At 41.7% G+C, this 20,625-nt stretch overlaps 1 protein-coding gene across 1 annotated transcript; it reads left to right on the top strand.

Annotated features, from left to right (window-relative positions):
* The first annotated feature begins 405 nt into the window (after positions 1-405).
* On the top strand, positions 406-16,166 carry LOC125800254 (uncharacterized). The gene is made up of 3 exons (XM_049476484.1): positions 406-516; positions 13,487-13,605; positions 14,825-16,166. Exons 1-3 carry the CDS (start codon positions 406-408, stop codon positions 16,164-16,166), a joined length of 1,572 nt encoding a protein of 523 aa, XP_049332441.1.
* The last annotated feature ends 4,459 nt before the right edge of the window (positions 16,167-20,625 follow it).

The raw sequence follows: 20,625 nt of genomic DNA, 5'->3' as shown, positions 1-20,625 counted from the left end.
GCATTTCTCGGCTATGTTATCAGCTCCCAGGGAGTTCTTATGGATGACTGTAAAGTAGACGCCGTCACTAGTTGGCCCACTCCCCTGTCCATCAAAGATCTCCAGCGTTTTTTGGGATTTGCAAATTTTTATAGGCGTTTTATTCGTAACTTCAGCAGTATAGCTGCCCCACTCACCGCACTCACTAAGAACGCCACTAAGATCCTTAAATGGTCTCCTGAAGCCGACCAGGCATTTAATAAGTTAAAAGCTGCTTTCGTTTCAGCTCCAGTTCTCATGCACCCCAAACCTGAACTACCGTTTACAGTCGAGGTCGACGCATCTGATACTGGCGTTGGGGCTGTTCTTTCCCAACGCAGCGGTTCACCGCCTAAGCTACATCCCATAGCCTTCTTCTCTCGAAAAATGTCACCTGCTGAGCGCAACTATGGTATAGGGGATAGAGAGTTATTGGCTGTCAAATTGGCTCTAGAGGAGTGGCGTCACTGGCTGGAGGGGGCTGCACACCCATTTACCGTACTTACTGATCACAAAAACTTGGAATATCTACGCACTGCTAAACGTCTAAACCCCCGTCAAGCTCGTTGGTCCTTGTTTTTCTCGCGATTTGATTTTTCTATCTCATTTCGTCCAGGTCACCGTAATACTAAAGCTGACGCATTATCCCGGGTTTTCAGTTCGTCAAATGAGGGTAGCCACCCTTCCGAACCAGAACGCATTCTACCACCCACAGTTCGTATAGCTGCCATTAGATGGGAACTTGACGATCTTATTCAGCAAGGTTCAGTTAACACACCACCTCCGGAGGGTTGTCCTCCTCACAAGATTTTTGTACCTGAGCAATTTCGCGAACGACTCATTTGCTGGGCACATTCTGCCCTTACTTCTGGTCACCCAGGGGTTACACGTACGCTGCAACTGATCTCAGCTCGCTATTGGTGGGAAACCATGCGAGCTGACATACACTCATTCGTAGCTTCCTGTTCTGTCTGTGCACAATGCAAAACACCCAAAACCCTTCCAGCCGGTAAGCTAGTTCCTCTACCCGTCCCAGACAGACCCTGGTCACACATTGCTGTAGACTTTGTCACAGACCTACCTGAATCTGAGGGTTACACCACTGTTCTTACTGTTGTTGACAGATTTTCTAGGGGAGTAAAGTTTATCCCTTTTCCAGCACTACCCACTGCTCTTCAGACAGCTCAGGCTATATACACACACATCTTTAGACACTTTGGTATTCCGGAGGACATCCTCTCCGATAGGGGTCCTCAATTTACTTCCAGAGTATGGAAATCCTTTTTTGAACACTTAGGAGTGCACGTTAGTCTCACCTCTGGTTTTCACCCCACTAGCAATGGTCAATGTGAACGAGTTAACCAGGAATTAGGAAAATTTCTTAGATTGTACTGTTTCAAACATCCTACAGAGTGGTCTCAGTATCTCATTTGGGCGGAAATAGCCCAAAACTCACTCACTAACTCCACATCTGGTCTTACACCCTTTCAGTGCGTTCTGGGGTACCAGCCTCCGTTAGCTCCGTGGACAGCTGTGTCTTCCGATGTACCCGCCGTGGATGACTGGATGAAGCGGAGTGAGCAGGTGTGGGAGGAAACACATCAGCAGGTCTCTGAGGTCTTGCGCAAATACAAGGAGCAGTCTGACAGACACCGAGGTACCACCCCCCAATACCAGCCCGGAGATCGTGTGTGGTTGTCGACCCGGGACTTGAGGTTTGAGGGGTCCTGTAGGAAACTACTACCCAAGTATATTGGCCCGTTTAAAGTTCTTTCACAAGTCAATGACGTTACTTATAAGATTGAGTTGCCTTCTCAGTACAGAGTGCATAACTCATTTCATGTTTCCTTGCTCAAGCCTCTTGTCCCAGGTCCGCTGGCTGAGGGTGTTCCAGACGACGTGCCGCCCGCGGCAGTGGAGGGGGAGGCTTCGTCTACCTATGCGGTTCGAGAGGTGCTGGATTCCCGCAGGCGTGGCGGTGTGCTCCAGTATCTCATAGACTGGGAGGGTTACGGCCCTGAGGAGCGTTGCTGGGTTGCCGCTGGGGATGTGCTGGATCCTGCTCTTCTGGCCGAATTTCATGCCCGTCACCCTGGTAAACCTGCTCCTAGACCCCGTGGGCATCCCAAGCGCTCACTCTCCTCCTCGGTTCCGGTGCGTCGGGGTTCCCAGTCTCGCATCCCCCGCCTGTCTGGCACCTCTGTGGTTTCTCCTGCTCCTCCCGCCGGTACTCCCTGCCCGTCGGGTGGACGTCGTCGTGGTCGTCCCCGTTCCGTCTCCGTCTCGACTCCCTCGGGGGGAGGTACTGTCACATCTGGTGCTGTTAGCTCCTCTGTTTCTCCCACACCCAGCTCTGACAGAGGTTCTCAGGACAAAGACTACACTACCCAGAATGCACCACCCGCTGACATCACGCACTCACCTGATCACGTGACACCTCACCTGCTTCCTCCAGGAAGCCCCGAATACTGATTACTGGCACTATAAAGGTGCACGCCAAACAGACTTCATCGCCGCGTATTGTAGGTTATCCTCATACAAAGCGTTACTTATCTCTTGTCTCAGTTTACTTTGTGTATGACCTTGCCTTTTGTTTCCCGACGCCGATTTTTGCCTCTGCCTTTGATATTGGATTGTTTTGTGTATGACCTGGACTGTGCTTTCACCACCGCCTCTTGGATTATCTCTGATACTGGATTGCTTGTGTATGAACTCTGGACTGTCTCTCGTTTATGGTATGGTTTTGTCTTCATTGCTCTGTCTACTGGTGATCACCCTTGTTTCTGTATCGACCCTGAATACATCTGTTTATTCTTATAATAAACATCTATTGTTTTTATCAGTATCTGCGCTTGTCTGCTATTCTGTTCTGACCATGACAGTTTGTAGTTTAAAGCAGTTTCTTAACCCTGATCACTGCCCTAAATCTGTGTTTTCCACCTGATCCACCTGATCAGCTAATAAACAGTCATTTACTGAGTTTACCTGTTAAAATCCTTTAGCCCCCTATGGAGCCTAAATTAATCATGTAAATCCAGCAGTGTATTAGACACATCATACCACCACTTTATTAAATGCCTTTAAAGCAGAGGAAGCTCAAGAACATGCAGAACAGTGTTAATATGCAGTAGAATATGTAAGAACTGGGTTGAGAAACACTGCTGTAACGTGACTTCTGTTCATTTGTAGTTCACAGTAAGACCACATGTCCTGACGTTTATAAAAATCTCTATGCAACGTAAAGTTACATTCTTTTACATAAAAGGACACCATCTTAAGAAGAGCTCTCAGTAGAAAAACAAATAAAAGCGCAGGAGAAAATGTAAATATATGACAGAATTGACATGACATAATAATAATAATAATAATAATAATAATAAACAAATCTGTTATATTATTTTAAATATTAGGTGATAACTGATCATTTTTGTTATATGTATATAATTCAGACATTGCATGCATATTTTTTTCTAACAACAGTAACTGTAACTGTTTAGGTTGTAAAATCACCTTATAATAATAATTTACTTTTAATTTAAAGTAATTTCCACAAATGTTGTTCTAGGAAACTATAGGGTGGGCTTGGGTTCATATTTGCAAATGTGTCCCCCCCAATATCAAGCCCGCTCCTACGCCCTTGCTCCTACACCTCCTTATCGTGCTTCATCCTCCCCACTCATAATACACGAACACACACATTCAGTCACACTACACACTCTTCATCTCTCAGAGCAACATGTTGCACAGCAGGACCCCCACTCTTCCAGCTCAAGGCTGCTGTGTTATCTTCCCGCACCTCCCTCTCTGTCTCTCCCCGTATTTTTTTATCTGCTCTTTCAAGTACCATTTTCATATCGCTGAGCCGTCTGCACCCGCCGGCATTTTCTCCCCGACTCGCTCCTCTCCCCGCTACAAAACACCTGCATCTCGGGCCAGCTCGCGTTCTTCGGCCCCCTCTGGCTCCCCGCGTTTGATCAGGGGATGCAGACTGGCCTTATGAATTTTTATAAACAAGCACTCGTTAACAAGGGCCAGTGGCAGATGGCGGCGCTGGCACCGGCTGCAGAGCTCCGCCACAGTAAAGTCTGCAATGTGGCGCGAGACGTTCATTGATTTAGCAAACTCACACACACTGGGCCAGCTGAGCGAGTTTGCAGTGTCTGTTCTGATTACGCTGCTGCTTACTAAAAAAAAAAAAGACCCACCTTTAGTCAGTGGAAGGGGGGTGGGGTTAAGTTCTGAGCTATTACTCTCTGATTAATGTGTATTATAATTAGATTTTATGTGGCTTCCTGGTGGCTCGTGGAGAAAGGATTCAGCCTGGAGTGCAGTGGTGAGCCCTGCAGCTGAACAACTGTCTGAGGTCTGCTTCAGCGAGGCACAGTTGGCTCAGTCTGGGCAATGGAAATAAAGCTAGTGAGGCAGATTGGGTTCTTAAAGCTTTATTGCTCTTTGGTGCCCTCTGGATACATTCATTTTAGCTTATTTATTTTAACAGCTGGCCAAGGAGATACAATGAGAAACAGCCTTTTGGGCTAACTCAGCTGCCTCATTTACACTATTGATACTGTTTAGTAAGGGGCTCTTCACTGACTAATTAGGAGTAGTGTTAAGTTGTCAGTTTGCACTTCTTTTTAGCCAAAATTTACATTAGTAAGCCAAAGTCAGGTCTATTGTTATTTACATTTATTGTGTAGTTCTTGCTCCTGGGCTCCCCCTATGGTCAGAAAGTGTAATTTATATTTTGAGCTATCTCCCATTTTGAGGATGTCTTATTTTTCAACATTTGTACTTAAAACTGTCATGTAGATGAAAAAGGTTTTTAATGTAAAGGTTAAAAAATTGTTTTTAAAGTACATCTTCAACTTACTGTTTAAAATTCATCCTCAGCTAGTGATCTTGAGGTCAGGGTTGAGGGTGGATTTGGAAAGCTTGTGCACACTGGTTGTTTAGGAACTGCATGAGCTCCTTTATGCTGAGAGTGAGCTATTGGCTTAACGTCAAGGCCTTTTCTCTTAGGAGTGTGAAATACACTCAAAGTATTAAACAGATTTTAAATTGGGTGTCTCACTAAAATATCTTTTCAAAGGGAAATAATCTGACATGTCAGGCATTCACAATTTGAATGTGTCAAAAAACTCTAAAAGACAAAAAAAAGGTTTAAAAAAGCATCATGGAGAACTGGTATTTCTTGTTCCTCGACTCCCCCTATAGTTGGAAAGTGTAATTTTTGTCTAGAGACACCACAAAAAGGACATGCTTTACACATGCATTTCTGGACAAGCTAGCAGAGACAAAAGTCACAGAAAAGTGCAAGAATTGTGTGCACTGTCGTGTTATGGGATTTGGGTTACACTGCTTTTTACGCACAGACATTCAGACATTTCTCACAAGTGTTTTCCTTCCTGTTTCACCAGAGTTATACAGTGCAGTTACAGTAGCAGCATATCAATCTGAAATAGCGACAGAGAAGATCATTTTTATTCTCTATTTCAAGTTATTACAAGTGTATCCTGATTTTGAAGCTGTTATTTACAGGGTTAAAATACTAAATGATGTTGGAGTGAACAATACGTATTGTTATCAGTTCATACAGTAAATTTAGACAAAATCTTCTCCCAGTATTTGCAGATCGTTATAAGTTATCACTGCTAGGTTAAGAGTTGTTCACCACCAAAAGAGAGGCTATCTAAAGCTCAGAAGGTCAAAAACTGGCCACTGATGAAGGTCAAACACAATTTATCATGCTTGAACCAATATGACTGATAAATATAGCTATAACTGTGCACCATTATGGTGGTCTCACCAGATAGATGTGTCAGTCAGTGGACAGCATGAGTGGAAATGAATGGACTAACATTCATACCTCCCTCCAATCCCCTTTCTATGTAAATTTGTCCGTGTCATTTCTTCCTCGGCTTCTCTCTGTCTTATTCCATTTTCATCCAGTGCTCCGATGTCTGTTCCCCTTTGCTCTTCTCTTTTCTCCATCTTCTTCTCCGCATCACTGGGCGGTATTGACGGTGATTCAGTCCGTCAGCCTCTACATTGTTCGGAACCCCTGTTCCATGTGTGACTGTGTGTTCCGTGTCCCTGTGCGTGTCCCCATGTGTGTGTGTGTCTTTGTATGCATCCTCTCTGAACAAATCAGCTCATAATTTGCACCGGACCACTTGTTTGCTGTCAGCCAATTTATGCATTAAATCCTGCCACCGTTATAATTGAAATGTGATTAATTTTCCCTGCTGGCTCGGGAGGAGGGAGTCGGGAGACAATATTCCGGATCCTTGCTCAGGAAAGTGTGAGAATCGCGTGCCCTGTGTTCCGCGTGGCTCGTGGTCAAGAATAAACCATGCAGGATATTTTATCAGGTTATGTAAAAGGAAAGACAGAGAAAAAAATCAATATGCACATTTACTCACAGACATGCAGCATGCTTCAGTGCGGACTTTTGCGACCGGACAATATTCCATGGCACTGTACACTTTCTCAGCTGTAAAAAGCTGCGTTTGTGACAGAAAGTGTGTGCATGGCTGTTTAAATTAGGCCCGGCTTCTCTCCCATTAAATGAATTCATGGGCGCGTGTAAGTACAGCACAAAGGAGTTACATAATTAGCCGTCCCTTCCCCACATAACAATAAAATCGAATGCCGTGCCCAAGTAACGCTCTGAATTACTTATTTCAGACAACCCTGGAAAAAACTTTGCCACTTGCGCTTTGCAGGGAACAAACTTTTTTTTTTCCTCTTCTGAAGAATCTTGTTAAACATCAGCCTAACTGTATTTTTAACCAGTCATGCAGCAAATAACGCCAGTATAATTGGCCAGCCTCCCAGAATAGGAGAAATTGCAGAGCAAATAGTAATAAGCGGGTTTGCAAAACACAACTGAATGCTTTCTTTGTGTGTGTTGACACAGCACGCCTGATTTTGTTGATTACACATGCGCATTTTCCTCCTAATAACAGTCATCTCGCTGTATGTCAACCCACAGTAGACGTGCCACAACAGGCGCCACCGGATGACATAATTGCAAGCCGTAATCATTTTTGAGATTTTTACTACTGGGACACCGTTAACCTAATCAGTCATCGACAGGGACGTGAACTCATCACTGTCCAAGTTCAGTCTCAAGTTGAGTGTCTGGGTGCAAGACGATTATCACATATTGCTATATTATTTTATTTTAGCCTCATGATTAACTGCAGACCTTGACTTTAAAGAAGTAAACATCTTAAACACTTAGCATCCGTCAAACACCTATAAGAGCATGTAGCACTACACACAATGAAGGTGGTGTTTAAAAGGGACATGTACAGCTCTGGAAATAAATGCTTTCAGATTACTTTATGCCACTCCTGATGCAAACATCCAAGCAGTTCAGCTTGGTTTGATGGTTTGTAATGCACAAAATCACTCTCAAGTAAGAGATCTCAGCAGCTATATTCTTGCCGATTCAGTCCCTTTCGGTGATCATAAACCGGCAGACTGAAATGCTGCATCTGCTTCAACTGATCTAGTGGGTGGGGCTCTGGTGGGTGTTGACAGATGAGGGTGGTGCCAGGGTGGCTCTATGCACCTTATTTTTTTTACTGTGACATCACAATAAGGGCACATCCAAACAGCTCTAAGAACCATATGATTTTTGACACCAAACTCAAATTTCAGCTGATTTACAGAAAACAGATAGATGGACAGATAGACCCCACATTTTTTCGAGACCCAAGTTGAAATACAAAAGCATGCAAAAAGTGAGTTTTGCATAATATGTCCCCTTTAAAGGATGGAGGTCAAGAAAACATGAAATGGATGGTTAGGCTGTATTTGGATAGCACTGTGTTAGGTAACTATCAAAGCAGCAGCTGATCATTAGCTCATTACATCATTAGTTACTGTAGTTTTGCTGACAATTTAAGCTTAAATTTGCTGTTGTTTAACGTTTTTTTTTACAGCATTAAAGGGAGTATTTTATACGAATCTGATCTTGGAAAAATCAATGAAGGCCAATCATTTTTAGAAAATGTTGAAAACACTGTATTTTTCTTATACTTTCCAAACTTTTTTGTGTTTTGTGTGTGTGTGTTTCTCAAGTATGTATCTTTAATACAAACCCCTCTATCTGCTAGCATTATGCCAAAGCTAAGAGCTAAGCAGAGGATCTTAGTTGTTTTCGGCTGCTGAGTCCAACATGAATCAGCATAACATCCCTCAGCCTCAGAGGACAGAAGAGCTGAGTGGGTAATGTTTTTGTTTGATGGAAACCCATCCCATTAAAGTCAGCAAAATCTGTAGGCTTGTACTGCATGTTCTTCACAGTTGCATTCCAAAAATGCACCTTAGTCTAACAAACCAATAGCAGATGATAACTAACCATAGAGACCTAGGCCTGCTGTTTTATTTCTTACCAGTTTTTTCTTGTAATTTGGTAACCAAGCCATTCAGCTAGCATAATTATCATGTCCAGCACCACCATGCTGATTGACCAGCATGACCAGCATAAATGAGCTGTTCAACCAGCATGACCATCATCACCAAGCTGGTCCACTAGCAAGACCAAACATCAAGTGCCTCTATCATACACTCTTCTGTCAAAAGGGTTCTGAACCCACTAGCTTATCAGTTTTCACTTGGATGATCAGCTTTTCAACCACCTTGACCACCAAAGACCAACTTACACCATCCAAAAAAAACGACTACCAGCAAAATCTGATCTTGAGCTGGACTTTTTTTTAAAACAGGGATAGAACTGCTTTACACAAACAAAGATACAAGCAAATGAAAACAAGAAGATTACAAATCCATTATACCAAAGACACCCAGTGTCACTACTGCGAAGCACCACTCCTCTCTGATTTAGCTATAAGCACCCTCTTGTGCAGAAGCTTTTTGCTGCTAAACATGAGTGAGGTCACACCTAGAGTAAAATTAGGTGTGATTACAAACAGAACTGCCTTCATGCCACACTTACACAGTACTGCAAGTTTTATTTTTCTTTTCACTTTCTAATAGTTTGTCATTGTTTCTGAAAGCTGACCTATTCAGAAAGACCTGGTTCACACATAGCAATCCAGACGGTTCTCCTACCTAGTTCCCCAATGGTGGAAGAAGCTACCTTCCACTACCAGATCAGGAGCCTCCCTCACTACCTTTAAGAACCTCCTAGAGATCTGCACTCCTGGCTTACAAGCCATACTCTACACTGCAAAAACATTAATATTAGCAAGTGAAATTAACTAGTTTTAAGGCAATAAATCTTATTTTTTTTTGGTCTTACTAAGCATGTAAGTGTAAGATTGTTTTACTTATTTTAGGAATATGATCTTATTCAGTCTCACTTAGAATTTTCACCTTTTTTAGAATTTAGACTCAAAATACGCACAAAAAGTTACTAGTCAAGTTATATTGATTCTTGTGCCACAAAACAAAGAATTTTTGCTTAATTTAAGCTTGTTTCACTCATTTTGAAACTTTCTGATTGCTTATTTAAAAAAAAAATCTTCCTAAGAAAAATTTGCCCACCCCATTGGCAGATTATTTTGCTTAGTTTGAACATTTATGTCTTAATTTACATATAATTTGTCTAGCTTTTTCCAATGGATTTTGTGCAGTGTATTCTGCATGCATGTGCTCCAATGAGCATGTTTTTTTGTAAGCAGGGTTGTGCCCTGTATGTGCTCTTATACTTGTTTTAAGCTACTGAATGAGTGATGGCAATCTGAGCATTGGCATAATGTCGTTCAAACTGTCTCTGTTGCTCCATATGGAGGTTGTCAGAGTGTGCTGTCTTATCTCCAGCAGTTCCAGAGTTTAGCTGGAACTGCTGGAGATAAGGCATCTTATCTCCTTTCATTCAACTCTGAATTTACATTACAAGTGTTACGTGTCAGTGTCCTTGCTCTCGTGCATTTGTCTTCTCTCTCTCTTTTCATTTGTCTTTTGGTTTCCTTTCTCTTTCATACGTTGGCTTGTGCGTCACTCAGTGTTTGGTTGTGTCAGACGCTATGACCTGACTGATATCCGGTGACAGCACTAGACTGTCAGCTCTCGCCTCGTTTCTTTGTGGCCTGATTTGCTTCGACAGCTGCTTAATATGCAGCCTTGGGTTTTTGGAGTCATTACCAACAACCTTATAAAGTATACACTATATGGATAAAAATATTGAGGCTCCTGCTCATACATTAAAGTTTCTTTAAGGGTATTAAAAATATTTTATTCTCATTTTGTCAGGGTAACTGTCTCTTTTAAGGGAATGCTTTTAGCATTAAAAGTTGTACGAATTTGAACAGGTGTAATAATCTTTTTAAGGTAAGAATGTTCAATGATCAACACCCCACCTCAACATCAGCCCCAACTCATCACTAACTTAAGCCACAAGTACTGGATGAAGCACTTTTTAGTATTCAAGATAACACAGTTCCACTGCTCCACAGCTCAATGCTGGGAGGTTTATACCCCTCTAGATCACATCTGGAATTAGGCATGGTACAAGAGATTAGAGATTACTAAAGATTACTATTCTATTGGTAGTACTTTTCTAGAGTAGACTAGTGGGTTTGTGTGTGCATTTTCACATCTGGGTAATCAAAAGGGTGTCTGTAAACATTTGGACATATTGTGTAAATTAGCACACCTTTCTTCTATGTATGTTTGCAAGTTTTATTTCTAATTTTCTCAGATTTTTCTCCCAATGTATTTGGCCGATTGTCCCACCCATTCAGCTGCTATTCAGCTGTGTATCCCCCATCACTAGTGAAGCTACAACACAACACCGTAAAGTCAGCCACCGTCTATTTTTAAACTGGCGAACATTGCCGAGAAATAAATGCTCAGAGGAAAGTGCAGCGGCTCGGTTCCATCAGCTCACACCCTTTGGAGTGATGAGGGGAAAGAATGCCATCTACCCACACAGAGAGATCAAGGCCAGTTGTGCTCTCTCAGTGCTCTGGCAGCTGATGGCAAGCTGGATGACTGGGATTCGAACCAGCGATCTCCCGATCATAGTGGCAGTGCTTTAGACTGCTGGACCACTCGACGCCCCATACATTGGTAAGTTTTTAAGCCAGTTCACAAGTTGCCGTACACAAGGTACAACTAGAGTGCTGTAATTGTGAGTCTTACAGTGGAGTATTTCATGACTGATCACTAATTACTCAGTTTTTCACCATGGAAAATTGCTAACTCATCCTGCTGGTCTCCAAAAATCCGCTTTGTCATGAAAACTAAACGCAAGCAAGAACTACTGTAGGAAGTTATACTGTAGGAAGTGGGTGTCCGAGTTCAGAGTCACTCTTGTTATATGTAAACTTGTGTAAAATTTCAATTATTATCAATATTTTATCAAATCTAGTCTGGTTTATTTAACCCTTGTGTGCTGTTCGGGTCTGTGGGACCCGTTTTCATTTTTCATCAAATGATACTAAAATAAATATTTTTTCTAACTCAAACTCATTGGCATTGGCTCATTTTTTGTGAAAAACATATATCAAAACACATTTTCGATAAACACACACTGTACACCCCCCCCCCCCCCCCCTACACATTTATATTACATACAGTATGTTTGGCCAAGGGCTAGTAAACATTGCTTCATTTGTAAATTTTAAACTAAACAAATTTTCTACTCATATCTTGAGTTTAATTCATTTTCTTTTACATTAAAAAAAACTAATTAAAAAAAGAGTAGCACTTGTAGCACAAATGTAACATACGAAAGGTAAAGGGCAAATATTAACCATGTAAGCTGTTTATATTGCTTGAAATTTAGGTGAAGCAAGCATGTGTAAAGCATTTTAATGTAGAATTGCTTAATTTTGCTGAATTAAATACAAGTAACAAAGTAAATGAGTAACAGAAATATGAACACCACACAAGGGTTAAGTAGGCTTAAACTTTACACTGTATCTCACACACAGGGAGAACAGGGTTGTCTGAATCTGCCACACACGTCTCAGTACTGGACTGTGATGTAAGATGAACGTGGGTGGGCTCCAGTTGTTAACAGCTCTTCTCGACAGCACAAGCGTGAGCGTTCTCATGGTTTTGACACATGATCCACACAGAGGCTGAGAGTCAATGGGACCTTTTCTTTAACAGCAGAAGCAGAGTCAATATTTGAAGCGTAGCATTAGCAGGGGACAGAGGCCAGCCAGCTGACTGAGCCTGACAGCTTCACTGCTGTGTGGACACGACCGCTGACAGACGCTATAGAGCACACTGTCCAGACCCTGACATCACACACACACACCTCTCACACACACATTTACAACAAGAGAGAGAGAGAGAGAGAGAGACATACACAGACAAATCTATTAACAGAGAGAGAGAGAGAGAAAAAAAAAGGAAATAAAGGAAAAAAGGAGAAGATGAAGATGTCTATAGAAAAGAAGTATGACAAATGAAAAAGAACAACATAATAAATAAGAAGAAGAAATAATACAAAAAAGGAAAATTAAGAAAGGCACATACAAAAAACAACAAGTAAAAATGGTAAGAAAGGAAGTGAAAAGTATAAGAAAGGAGACAAAGGAAGATACAGAGATCCATTGAGGAGGAAACAGGCAGACAAGGACTAATTAACAGAGAGAGTAAAAAAACAGAAAGAAAAAAGAGAGAGAAAGAGAGAGAATAGGGAAAACAGACAAAAACTAAACATATGAAAAGTATACATGGAGGAGTGTAAAAAAATAAGAAAGAAAGATGGAGTAAAAAAGGAAAAAGAAAAGAGGGATAAGTGGAAAGTTTAAGAAAGTAATAAGGGAAGGGAAGACAAGAAAAAGACAAGAAATGATGAGAGAGGGGCAGACAGCTAAAGAGATTAAAGTAGATACTTTGAAAAGAGAGAGAAAAATATTAAGAGAGACATTGAGAAAAAGAGACAGGTACAAAGGTAAAGAGAGAGATGAAAAAGGAGTAAAAAATATAGGAAAGTAAGAAGAGAAGATAGAGGGATAGATGAGAAAAAGGAAAATGATTGAAGGGAGGCAGAAATAATGTATTATAAAAGAAAAACACTATATGAAAAGAAAAAATGTTAAGTAGATCAAAAAAAGAAAAGAAATGAGACTAAGAAAAAAAAGTGACAGAGAAAATAGAACAAAAGAAAAAACAAAAGAAAACTAAAATAAAAAATGAAATCCACACACTGAAAGTGCAAGAAATATTAGAAAAATGGAGTGATAAATATAAAGGAATGGAAAGAATATAAGGAGAAAAATAAAATATTTACAGACTGCAAGAAAGAGAAAAAGTAAAAGAAAAGAAAAAAAAAGAACAAGACAGACAAACCGACAGGCTGAGTGGGAAAAGGAGAAAGGAGGAAGATATAGAGATAGACTAATGAGAAAACGATAGATTAGGATGGATGAGAGGAGAAGAGAGAGAGAGAGAGAAAGAGAGAGATTGATTGGATTGGAGAATGTGAGAGTAAAGGAATGAGTCTCAGTATGAACAGTGACTCTCTATCTCCCAGTGGACAGACGGAGAGGAGAGATGGATGAAGGAGGAAAAGAGGAGCAGAGGAGGACGTCTGAACGTCTCGTCCTTCCAGTCCAGAGAGAATAGGAGGATGGGAGGAGTGTGTGTGGATCAGTCAGGGGGAATCTGACTGTTACAGACTGACATCAGCAGAGCGTTCTTCAGCCCAGAGACATCTCTGAGCTCAGGACAGTGAAGGAGGGACTACAGGGACACTGAGTACAAACTCTACTGACAACACTGACAGTAGCTCTTCCTGTGTGGGCAACAATCAACCAAACTCTTGTTATAACTGTTTCATTATAGACTAGTGTGTGAAAGTCCTTAGCTCAGAGAAAATAAGCTACACCATTTATAATGAAGAGTGAGGAAATGTAGAAACTCCTTAACTTTAAATGAGCTGCACAAAACATCTCACTAGAACTGTGTAAAACTGTAGAATCTGATTCATATTTGTGTAAAACCTATAATATTACACTACCCCCTTAGTCCACATGCTTTTCTTACTTTAGTAACAGTTCTTTATATGTCAGCTTGTCCAGAAATGCATGTGTAAAGTGTGTCCTTTATGGTTAAAGCTGGCTTAAGTAATACCTTTTTTAAGCTAAATTTAGATAAAATTCTATAATCTTTTCTTGAGTGACTGTGAACCTTCACCTATATCTACACTTCCATAAAAGATGTAAACCTCCACGGTAAACAGATTCCTTTGAGTAAATTTGACTTTGCAAGTGGAGTATACAGACGGTTAAAACAGTTAGGTGTAGGTCTTAGAATAACTACTCAAGCACCCAGACGGTGGACAATATATACAATAAGTGTACATACAGCTCTGGAAAAAAACAAGAGAAAAAAAATTATGAGTTTCTTTGATTTTTACCAAATTGAAAAACTCTAGAATATAATCAAGAGGAAGATGGATGATCATAAGTCATCAGACCAAGATAAACTTGCCTAAATATTTGCACCAGGAGTGGCACAAAGTTATCCAAAAGCAGTGTGTAAGACTGGTGGAGGAAAACATGCCAAGATGCATACAAAAATGTGATTAAAAACCAGGGTTATTCCACCAAATATTGATTTCTGAACTCTTAAAACTTTATAAATATTGTATTCTTTTATTCTTTGCATTATTTGAGGTCTGAAAGGTCTGTTTTTTTTGTTGTTGTTGTTGTTATTCCAGTTGTCATTTTGTTATTCTCATTTTCTGCAAATAAATGCTTTAAATGACAATATTTTTAATTGGAATTTGGGAGAAATGTTGTACGTAGTTTATAGAATAAAAAAACAGCATTCAATATAATCAATATACCTATCATATACCTAAAAATAGCAAAATCAGAGAAGAGCTAGCACATTGTGTTGAGGAACGAGGAGTGGAGATCCTGGGCATTCAAGAACACAGGAGAGTGCACACTGAAGACCCGATTGCCTACAACAGAGTGGAGAGATGCATGTTCATCTCTGCATCTGCATGGAGGAACGAGGCCCAGGCCGCGACAGGCGGTGTTGGGTTAATGCTGGGATCCCGGGCGCGTAAGGCTCTTCGTCGGGTTTACCACCACACCGACAGAATCCTAAGCGCAGAGTTCTCGGGCAACCCAGCAACAACGGTCATAGTCGTGTACTCACCCACCAATGTGACATCCTATGACGAGGTGGAAAAGTTCTTTGAGGACCTTGCAACAGCGGTCCGAAACGCCCCAGTTCACAACTTCCTGGCCATCCTTGGGGACTTCAATGCAAGACTGGGACCAGAGGACGTACCCTTCCCCTACCACGACTCTACAAACCGTAACGGTTGCTACCTCGCTGCCTTCCTTACAGAGCATGAGCTCCTGGCAGCAAACACCATCTTCCGGAAGAGAGCAGGAAAAAGATGGACCTTCCGAGACCGTGCCACAGGAGCACTACGGCAGCTAGATTACATCCTAGTGCGGAGGAAGTGGAGGAACTCCGTCATGAATGCTGAGCCATACAGTACATTTTGTTCAGTGGGCTCAGACCACCGCGTGGTCTCCATGAGAGTTCGCCTGAGCCTTAGGGTCTCCAAACCAAGTCCCAGGATCCGATACAACTGGAGAGCCTTCTCAAGTGACCCTGGCCTTCAAACCAGATACACAGAGGAGGTGAGGAGACAATTCCTCCAGCTGGACAGGGAGGCGGATCCTAGTAGCGAGTACAAGAGATTCATATCTGCGAATGAGGAGGCGACCAGGCTGTGGGTACCCAAGATGGAGAGAGTCCGAACCTCCATGCGATCAAAACACCCAGAAGTCGTAGTAGCACGAAGCAGGGTGGAGGAAGCCCGCCTCAGCTTTGAGCGGGAGCCAACGGCAGAGAGTCGTGGGGAGCTGAATGAGGCCAAACAGTTCCTTTTCAGAACTTATGACACCATCAGAGGGGAGGAACTGATGGAGAGAGTGCGGAGGGTACAGGAGGCGCAAGGTTGTCAACAGTATGGGGAGGCTTGGAGGGTCATCAACGAGATGACAGGGCGGAAGAGGACCAAGAAGGGACAGGTGGAGGGACACACCCCAGAGGAGAGGGTGACAACCTGGACCACCCACTTCCATAGGCAACTGAGGAAGAAGTACAATCAGTCCTCCCAAACCTTAACATCAATGACGGCCCCTTCACACTCGGAGAGCTTGCCAGGGCAAAAACCACCGTAAAAGCAGGAAAGAGTGCTGGTCCGGATGGTATACCCCCAGAGGTGCTGAGGAACTGCGACATGGATGACATCATTTTAGAGTTTTGCAACCTTGCCCTGCTGCACAATCGGCTGCCTGATACGTGGTCTTTATCAAACATCGTGCCAGTGCCTAAGTCTGGAGACCTATCGAAGCCGGACAACTATCGGGGCATCAGCCTGACATGCACTATTGCAAAGGTTTACAACCGTATGATCCTAAACAGGGTCCGGCAGGCAATTGACCCTCTTCTGAGGAAGAACCAGAACGGGTTTCGAGAGAGACGCACCACTACATCCCAGATCCTGGCACTAAGGAGAATGATTGAGGAGGTGAAAAAGAACAACCTGACAGCAGTACTATGCTTTATGGACTTCAAAAAGGCATTTGACTCAATACATCGAGGCATGATGGTGAAGATCCTCAAGGCATACAGTATTCCCCCAAATCTACTCCGAGCAATAGAGTCCATGTATGCAGGAACAAGGGCCAAGGTGGTGACCCCAGATGGCAACAGCGAGGAATTTGACATCCTGGCTGGAGTTATGCAGGGGGACACACTGGCCCCCTTCCTCTTCATCATAGTACTCGATTATGCGCTCAGGAAGGCAATTAATGGGAGGGAACAGGAACTTGGCTTCACACTATCTCCAAGGAAGTCAAGTCGATACCCCGCAGTGGTCCTCACAGACCTTGACTTTGCGGATGACATCAGTTTGCTCTCTGACAACGTGGAGCAAGCACAAATTCTACTGAGCAGAGTAGAACTAGAGTGCACTAAGGTTGGCCTCAGGTTAAACGCGAAGAAAACTGAGGTCATTACCTACAACATCCCGCCTGAACATCTGCCTCTGACTACAGCAGGAGGCACTGTGCTGAATGAAGTTGATGACTTCAAGTACCTGGGCTCATGGGTCAATTCAACTGAGCAAGACCTAAAAGTAAGGAAGGCACTTGCATGGAGGGCTCTGAACGGTATGGCCAGTGTATGGAACTCCAGTCTCCCTCGTCAAATAAAACTGAGCTTCTTCTATGCAACAGTAGAGTCTGTTCTCCTCTATGGCAGCGAATGCTGGACACTTAAGCCAACTCTGGAGAAGTCCCTTGATGGGTGTTACACCAGGATGCTGCGTGCAGTACTTAACATCTGCAATGATGCACATGTAACCAACCAAACCCTGTACGAGGAAATACCAAGAGTGAGCGAGAAAATTGCGGTAAGGCGAATGAGACTTGCAGGACACTGCCATAGGCACCAGGAATTGCCAGCCAGCAAACTGGTGCTATGGGAACCGACACATGGGAGCCGCTCAAGAGGACGTCCCACACTAACCTATGTGGACGTACTCAAGAAGGACGCAGAAGCCCAGAGTACCAGTGAATTGAAAAGATGTATGGGGAATCGGGATGACTGGAAGAAACGATGGAAGGCTCGTCTGAGGACGACCTAGAAGAAGAAGAGAAACTGATTCAAAAACTGAAGCAGCCTAATTTGTGAAAAGTTAGCCTAGTTAGCTGATACAAACAGACACCCAGACCCAACAGTGAATAGTGAGAACAGCTAAGAATATAACATGGGTCTCTTTTGCTTACATTATGGGTATTTTACACCAGACGCTTCATCTGCAATCCCACCAGCATTGTGAAACACCAAATTGCACGGGACATGAAACTAGTATCATGTCCCATGACCTTTGCCTTGTCACATAGGAGTATTGTTTCAAGAATCTGATATTTTTTCTTGAAAGGCCTGAAATCAGTCTGAATCAATTTTACATAAAATATTTCAAGCTCTCTTTATTATCTGTGAACTTTAATCTTCAATCGCCAGACTTCACAGGACCCCTACAATATTCTACATGTATTAGGGTGTGTTGTGCTATTATGAGTGGATCAGGCACAGAAGTGCTGCTGGAGTTTTTAAGCACAGTGTCCACTCAATGTCCAAATATAATATTAGCACAAACAATCTTGTTGTAAACCAAAGGAGCACAAGAGCCAAGCATGTATTGGCTGACTGACTGCATCTGTGCCAAATCTGTGATAAATCGTGCCAATCTAATTCTTAATGAAACTATTCCTTTAATGTGGAATTATCTTGTTGAAAGAGTGTGAACTGGGCTTTAGATAGTGTTACATAGTGTTTGTGTGAGAGCACTGCAGTTGTGTGGCTGGAGCTGGAATCCACAGGTTCCACCCACTGTAAATGCATTTCCACGCTTTAATTAAAACAAAAGGGGGAAAAAATGCTGAGTAATGAAGCTGACATTGTTTTGAAGCTATATTGATGCACTGTGGGCTAGTAATAAATCCTAAAGACAAGGTTTGTTCCCACTGCATCTCACTGCAAATTATCCAATCTAATGGACAAAGGAAGGCGCTGCCAAAATGTAATTACATACAAACACTCAGAGCTACAGAACACTTAGGCTAACACACCGAATAAAATATCGTTAAGCTTCCACAGGCATTTCTTGCACGTCTGAGTGTTTCTAATTCTGTCAGTGTGTTTTTTTTTTCTCCTCTGCCTCTGTGTAGGTAGTTTAATTTAAATCATATTTTGATAAGCACTTATGAAAGTGGAAGATGACTTGAGGGAGATAAAACTGTCGAGACGCATTGTGGAGGTGGCATTTGAGAAACTGTCTTTGTAGGTGTGTTTGTGTGTGTGTGTGTGTGTGTGTGTGTGTGTGTGTGTGTGTGTGTGTGTGTGTGTGTGTGTGTGTGTGAGTTGAGGCAGGGAGACAGAAAGAAAGACGAAACAAAAAGTGTGTGTTTGTTTGAGAGACAGAAAGAGCAGGAGAGAAAAGGCCACAGAAAGAGGGCGAGGGTACAACTAAATACTGCTGGAAAGGCATAGTGGCATTTCACAATAGTGATTCTGAGCCCCAGCTCCAGCATTTAAAGCAGCATTCCCTAAAGTCTGTTTCTTTTAAACTGAAAGCAATGCATTCCTGCAATGTCTGGTATATTTATTCTAACACTGAGTGCTCTGGTAGGTTTGTTAAATGTTACTGCTCTCTACATTTTGAAAGAATTTATTAAATTAACAGAATGCTCCCTCTGGTGTAGAACTTAGATTCTACTAAACTAAACTAAACTAAATCAAACTGTTTTTTAAATAAAATGTTGCACAAGTTTGAATGTTATAATAATTCCACTGCGTGTTTGTGTTTGTTCAGAAAGTGTGTTATATACTTAAAGGCACACTAGGTAGGATTTCCTTGATTATTGAACTTTTTAAAGAAGTGAAATTACAGCTTGAAACTCACTGCAGCGCTACATTGAGGTGTAATAAGAGGAATAGCGGTGCTCTCTGGTCTGTGCCGGAGATCCTCTGAGGTCAAACCAGACTCTGTAAGTTTTCCTAGGCGGCCGCGACCAATGCTTGCGAGAACTGCGCCTCTTTCGAGAACTGCGATCTGCTTTCCGACCTGTATGTAGTTCTAACAGTTCTACAAGGACTACAAAAACCCGCTATTTGGAGTTGGTTAATCATTTACAAAAGCTAACTAGTAGTGATGGGTACAGCAGCTCTTTTAGATGAACTGAATCATTAGAATCCGTTCACTAAAAAGATTCGTTCAAAAGATTCGTTCATTCGGGTTACGACAGTGCTGTATACATGTATTACACATTACACATTTATTAAATTTATTGCAACTGTAGAGGGAGCCCACAAGCACAAAATCTCAATCCTACCTAGTGAAGCTTTAAATAGTGTTAATTATATTAGAGTAGATGAAATTTTGCACAAAGGCTTTATATATTTAAAATAAAATAAAAACATTGTTCAGAAAATATTTTATATTCTAAAACATTGTTAATTATATTAGAGTCGATGAAAGTCATTGTAAATTAGGTTATTTAAATTATGTTATTGTCCTTGGTCTCTTGGTTTAATGAGTGTGCAGTGCGTAGCCTTTTTGCTGTTTTTGTGTTTTGCACTAAGGCTATATGTTTAAAATAAAAAAATCAATGTTTGTTCAGAAAGTGTTTATATTCTTAAATAATGTTAATTATATTATAATAGTGCAAAGTAATTGTAAATTATGTTAATGTTCTTGGTCTTTTTCAGTTTAATGAGTGTGCAGTACATAGTGTTTTTGTACTAAGGCTATATGCTTAAAATAAAAAATATATATATAGTTCAGTATGTGTTTTATATTCTTAGACAATGTTAATTATATTAGAGTAGACATAGAGATTGGTTATTAATAAACATTGTTCTTAAATAATAGTAAATCTATGCTTCTTCGCTGTTGCAATGTTAATTATCATCAATCTGAACGGATTTTGATCATTCAAACAGCCCAAAAACGATTTTTAAAAGCTCAGTTTTAACTCTCTATTTACTTAAAAAAATGCTGGATTTAAATCAGGCTCTGGCTCATAATGACAGTTTATGGGACTGATCTAAGCTGTACTCTGGTGCCCCTAT

Source organism: Astyanax mexicanus, chromosome 1 (assembly GCF_023375975.1).
Source record: "Astyanax mexicanus isolate ESR-SI-001 chromosome 1, AstMex3_surface, whole genome shotgun sequence".
Taxonomy (NCBI): domain Eukaryota; kingdom Metazoa; phylum Chordata; class Actinopteri; order Characiformes; family Acestrorhamphidae; genus Astyanax; species Astyanax mexicanus.
Note: the sequence above shows the minus strand (reverse complement) of the source record. Positions and strands in the feature narration are given on the sequence as shown.